The sequence below is a fragment of the Bombus impatiens genome, unplaced genomic scaffold (assembly GCF_000188095.3).
Source record: "Bombus impatiens unplaced genomic scaffold, BIMP_2.2 scf_1923, whole genome shotgun sequence".
Lineage (NCBI taxonomy): Eukaryota > Metazoa > Arthropoda > Insecta > Hymenoptera > Apidae > Bombus > Bombus impatiens.
Window position 1 is genome coordinate 1 of NT_178342.1, and position 6,354 is coordinate 6,354.

The 6,354-nt window shown below is 30.3% G+C and overlaps 1 protein-coding gene across 3 annotated transcripts; it reads right to left on the minus strand.

Moving 5' to 3' along the window:
* Positions 1 to 2,874: 2,874 nt before the first annotated feature.
* LOC100746117 (Golgi membrane protein 1) lies at positions 2,875 to 5,829 on the minus strand. Of its 3 annotated transcripts, none has more exons than XM_012392940.3 (5): positions 5,130 to 5,825; positions 4,602 to 4,902; positions 4,444 to 4,519; positions 3,210 to 3,278; positions 2,875 to 3,065 (listed from the first exon to the last, which is right to left on the minus strand). In XM_012392940.3, exons 1-5 carry the CDS (start codon positions 5,294 to 5,296, stop codon positions 2,971 to 2,973), a joined length of 708 nt encoding a protein of 235 aa, XP_012248363.1. In that variant the 5' UTR covers positions 5,297 to 5,825; the 3' UTR covers positions 2,875 to 2,970. The 3 variants fall into 3 exon arrangements, with proteins under 3 accessions (XP_012248363.1, XP_024227571.1, XP_024227572.1); XM_024371803.2 differs by lacking the exon at positions 2,875 to 3,065 and adding an exon at positions 3,885 to 4,121 and having other exon boundaries at positions 5,130 to 5,829; XM_024371804.2 differs by lacking the exon at positions 2,875 to 3,065 and adding an exon at positions 3,877 to 4,121 and having other exon boundaries at positions 5,130 to 5,829.
* Positions 5,830 to 6,354: the final 525 nt, after the last annotated feature.

The following is a 6,354-nucleotide window of genomic DNA, read 5'->3' on the forward strand; positions in this document are numbered from 1 at the left end:
TAACACTAAACCTACCGACACTTCGTGTATACCTATTCCTACCGTGGTCGGTAAAAATGACCGGTGATTAAAAAAATAATAGTTTTTATGATTTAACTTAGATAATGGTTAATTTATAACTAAATGTATATAAAATGATGAACTTTTATAAAATTTTGTCGAAATTTACTTTTGTTTAATTTCAATTAAAGTCTTAAATGGAATTACACTTTTATTTATATAGAGATATATCTTATTCAACTTTGCTGTATTTTTTACAAATTATCTTATTATCAAATGTACATTTGCCGCATAAATATTTCCCGCATCTTAAACAAATTTTCGTAATTTTGTAACCTTTACAATTTTATTTTCTTGACAAGTTTTTTGTAGCAATGAATCTGAACTTGTTGATAGTTTTATTGCATGGTTGTTTCCCGCGATTCTTTATATAAAAGTAATGTATGCACTAGGTTTATAACAATTTTGTGAATTCTCTGTAAATTGGCTCCATACTGTAGATACAATTGCAAATTTATTGGTTCGTAAACATTGGCTTCTTTCGCTCTTCTTATCAAATCGTATAAGCCTCATAATTTCAGCAAAGTTATTCCTGCTCATTGTTTTTGAAAAAAATGCAGGTCTCCAAATTTTATTCCACAAATATGAGACATCTAAATTTTTTGCCTGATGTGCACCGCGGACATATAACAGAGCAATAAATGCATCCAGTTTTGTTGCATCTAGCTCCCTCTTAGTCCCCAATACTCTAAACGCTTCTTCTTCCGTACATTTTATTATATCCCTTATACGACAATTAATGATAAGATAAAATGCCATCTTTACTTGTCCTTTCATTATATGCCGTTTAGCGTATCCCTAAAAATATTATGAACCGATGTCCTGCCAGGTTTGGGACTTGCATTTATTTCTTTCCAAACTGTTCCATCGGGCCCAGTTTCACTCTCTGCTGTCAACGATAATTTCTTTTCTTTTCGCCCTTACGTAAACGCTTATTTATAGTATTCAGCTCTGATTAGATTGTAAATAGCTTTTCATGTGTTTCCATGCCGTTTTCAGTTGCTGAAGTTTCTTGTTCATCGCACACTGAACAGTCTTCTTCTATGTCCCTTATCTTTTTTTTTATAATTTTTTTTTTTGAAAAATCTTGACATTTCTAGGGTAAATATTTATCACAGAATAATACCACGTACGGAATACAAAATTATTGTCAAATTTGATGTGCATTACTTTTCCTTTTATAACAACTTTACACAAAACGCTTTGAGATGCTTTCTGTCTGAGTTTTAGAGATAACAAGTTTAGATGTCGACTAATTGACTAACAAACCGAGATGTATTCTAGTCGAAAAGATAATGGCAGGTAAAAATATAATCTGTGACGGTGATATTTATACGAAAATATTGATGAGTATTGACCGTTTTCCACCAACGATTACTCGAGGGTGGAGTTGGGAAAGCTTTTCCCGTGTTTCATAGCAATGAGCAATAACCCTAAGAAACTTCTCGACTTTTAAAATGTTTGTAACAATGTAAAAAATGCTAAATTTTGTGGCGGTTCCTTAGGATTATTACGGGCCTGAGTTCATATGTCTTGACAGCTGGTGGCTATCTTGATCGAGGAATGGATTGTTTTATGATAAGATTACAGGTGTAACAGCTGTTACTATTTGTTATTACTGATTTTGTTTGTCATCTGACCCTGAGGTCAGGCCTTTTCTTTGTACTTATTGCATTTATTTTATGAATAACTAATATATTTTGTCGGGCGGTCAAAATGACCACACACTGTAGGCAAGGCATATAAATTTTTTTCAGAAAATAAAAGAGCAAACTAAAATTAAATACCGAAAAATATATTGTATGCATGTTTTAGGAAAAGTGAGAAATTATGAAGCGATATGATAAAGTTTAAATATGGTTAAATTTGTGTAGAAGTCGCGAGAGCGGTCAATTTGACCGCGCCGGTAGGTTTAATGTTAATTAAGATAGGAGAAAAGTATCACAATCTTTCAGCATTGTAACGGAGGTGAATCCGGAGTGCAAAATTAAAGGACCATTAAATTTTTATCAAAAAATTGGTGATATTTAAACTGTTATTACGATTACGGGCTCAATTGTGAAGCCGTCAAAATCCTTGGTTACGTTTTCCTACAGAGGTTTTTGCACTTTGTAGAAGACTGCGAGGTACAAATTCGACCTTGCGACCTCCACTTGAAATATCACCTTGGGGTTATTCTAATGTCGGCGAGACACTTTTCATTCAAAGTTTAATAAAACGATGACAGAATATCGTACATCAACTCTACAGATGTCATTATGAAGGAAGTCTTTAATCTTCAAATTTGTGGTAACTTTAGGCATCCAAAAAATTTGTTGATATCTCTAGAATCGGTCGAATTTGAAAAATGTTCAAAACGATAAAGCATCTTCGCTACATGATACAGGTATCTCTGCAGGAGAAGATAAGATTCTGAACCTATAGGCCTTAAAATATAGAATAACAATTTTTCGTTCGAGGCTTTGTTTTCGAGAAAATCGACTTTGAATTTTCGCTCGGTACGCGTGCACTTTATCACGTCTTGTTATTACGGATCTCACTGTAGATCGTTGTCTCGAATTCTTTTATCGCGTAGAGTCACCCCCTTTCTGCTTGTACCACCAGTTACCAACCACCATGTATAATGTTCTATATAAGTAGAATAAATTAATACTTAAGCAATCAAAGAAATAATTTTTTATTATTTGCTTAAAATATATATATTTTAATTTATTTAATTGTATTATGAAAGATTGTAAATATATTGTTTGCTTTTAAATTTCTAGTATTACATATAAACTAATGATTACAAATTGTGTAAAGTAATTAACACTCTTTTTGTTTTGGAAAAAGTTATAATTCAATTATATTTAATAAATGTTTGACACATATTTTTTTTAATCACTGTGTGAAATACTTTTTGATCGGTTATTAATCTTCAGTGGTTCCTCCATTTGTATGTTGATCTCTTCCACTTTCTACTATATTGCCATCCGTGGTTTCTATATTTCCTGCTTTGCTATTTTCTATATAAGTCATAACAAAAATAAGATAATTCATCTATCATTTTAAGATACCACTTTCAGATAAATTCATATCATATACATATATATTAAAAAAATTATGTACCCTTTTATATTTGTATTATAACAAATTGAACAAATACTTACCAACTTCTACATTGTCCTCTATGCCTCCATTTGAATCATTAGTCTTGTGGTTCTTTGGACTTGTTTGAGCTGAAAGTCATATAAACTAAGTTACTACTCTAAAATAAAATGAAATAATAAACGTATTTATGAGAGTTTGTAATATCAGTTCATTTTACAAATAATATTTCAATAGGCTCTATATTAGTGGACCCTCACCAATTAGTTATATTATCAATACATATACATTAGCAACAGCATTTTATGATGCATACTAAATCTAAATAATAAATGAAAGTATTGCACACTGTATTTAAAATGTTTAATATTGATATACCTTTTATTTCTTCACATATCGATATAAATATAAAGACTAAAATTTAAGATCAAATATTGTAAACATAATCAAATAAAATAAATCTTCTTTATACTCTTTAATAACTTACACTAGAGATGAGAATGGTATTACAATTTAAAATCATAATCTATAATCCCTTTATTATTTATGTTCAATTTAATGCTTTTAGTTTAGAATAACATATATATGAGAATTTATTTATATTCACACACATTCACATCTTAGCCATTACTGTCTATTAAGTAGATAAAAAGTGCAATATACTTATTAGAAAGTCATTTGATTCAAATCTAACAATAGATGCATCAAAAATACAACAATTTTATATACACAATTACTGCATGAGTGTTTTTATTTCTGTGGCCGCCTTCTTCTCTCCTGAGATAAGAGAAAAGTATCGCTATCTTTCAGCATTGTAACAGAGAAGCGAGGACTTAGGCGCACAGTGCCAGGTGGATCTTTTGGAAGAATTGGAATTCCATGGTATTTCAAACCACGCTGACCAACTAACGATATTCTTATAGCTGATTCCGGAACAGGATCCAACTGAATCTTGTTAATTACTTCTCTTGTAGCTAAATTGACAAACCGCCAAAATATCACATAAAGCTAAATCAATTGACAATATGCAGAAATTAAACATAATGGAGCTGCATCAATGTTTCTATTAGCATCATCGATATGCCAGAATAATTTACAGAATTATTATTAAAAAAGCTGTTTTAAGAGGTACAAATGAGATATAATTTCAACAGAATAGCATCAAACCAAACTATTTAAATTACAAATATTTCAAATCGTTTTTTGATTTTAATTTTACTTTATATACACATGGTATCAAATAAGGAAAAATATAAAATAGACCAAAATACAAGAAATGTACAAAGTAAAACTTACGTTGTAAGGTAGGTGGAGCTTTCTTTTCAGGAGTTAGATTGCATGTAAGCTTAATTTTATCAAGATCATCCTTTAACTGAAAAGATTTGAGTATGACAAATATATAACTTAATAAAAATGTTATAAAATTTTAGAACTTTCTACATTTAATGTTATACCTGTTCTATGTCTTCCTGCAGCTTTTTATTTTCATCTCTTGTTATATTCAACTGTGAATTAACAGTTTTTTTTTCAAGTCTTAATGTTTCCAATGTTGTAGTTTTAGTAGCATCTAACTTGGTTAATGAATCCAATTCATTTTTGCACATATTCAAATTTTCATTTAAGTCATCATTTTTTTTCTTTAACTCTTCTTGTTGTTCTAAATGTACATGAAGCGATGCCACCTCATTTTCTGCATTTTTGTATCTCTGTTCAAAATTTTTGCGTAGTGTAACACATTGATCTCTTTCCTCGGCACTGAAATATAATTTTTACACGAATATTAATAGGTATAGTTCACCACAATATAACCATATATTATTATAGATCCAGATGTCAGTTGTTAAATCAACATTAATAAAGATATAATGTTTTCCAAACTTTTGTTATAAATAAAATTTAAACTTTAAAAAATAATAGAAAGTAAGTGTAGCTCGTAAAATGCAATACATTGATTGATATAAAATTGTTTCATAAAACAATACCTAATTCTAAGTTGTTCATTCAATTCGTCGAGTTGCCTAACTAATTCGATATTTTCAGAAGATAAAATCCACCAGTTGCAAATAAGCATTATACAAGCAGTGAGAAGTCCGCCAAGAACGAGGGGAGGACATCGGCCTCCTCCGACTCTCATACTGTCAATTCCCATTCCTTATTATATGTTATGTTTTATTTAACAGATACACACGTGTGTGTTGTAAATTTGCACGTGCATGAAAAATCAATTCTCACTGTATGTTAGCCGTATTCTATTCGAACAACGAGATGAAGAGGAGTAAATGGTCTTATCAAGTGTCATGGACCATTACTTACGATTAATTCAAAGCGATTTAAAAAATAGTGCTTTTTTAACCTCTTCTCTCGGCTAGACCTTTTTCTGGTAAATATCCACGAAATTTTCGTGGAAATAAACACGTTTAACGTGTTGTGGGCGTATCTACTATGCACTACCGGTATTGACAACGGTATATGTACATTTTATCACAAAAAGTACTAAATCACGTTATATGTTCGAGAGTCGCGATTTTCACCAAATATTAAATGACTTCATTTATTTATTGGCAAACGTGACATCGGCGCTAAAACGATTTAAAATCAATGCGATATATTCATCATGCTGGAATAACTAAGAGTGACGACTGGAGAGGCTTCTAACCATACTAACCACGCAATCACACATGTACGTCAACACATGCATTGCATATATATATACATGCACAAATATATGTTCCAAGCGCATGATCATATTTTATATATATACATATATATGTATACATAGAAAATATATTCATTAAATTTAATGACGAGTTGGCTGGTAGGTTATCGAATACATGTAAAACAGGTGGTACGACTATTTACAGGATGTCGCTTTTTTATTTTCATGTATCCTTATGAGATCGTCTCCTATAATGTTAACTCGCAGTGTAACCAGGAATCGAGGGACACACGACGATTACAGGACATATACATAACTGAAAGTTACAATAATATTTACTTCGATAACATTTTGTCCAGTTCATGTTTCGTTTGAATATTTGGAAGAAAATTATTTTACAAATGGAAGTTAAAAAAATAAAAAATAAATAGATACTCTTTTCGATTACTTAACAACGATTTTAAAAAATTAATTTTATAAATTGTATAAAATTTGGATTTATTAAAATTTATATTTTAATTAAAATTTACAAAAGAATATCGGAAAGATAG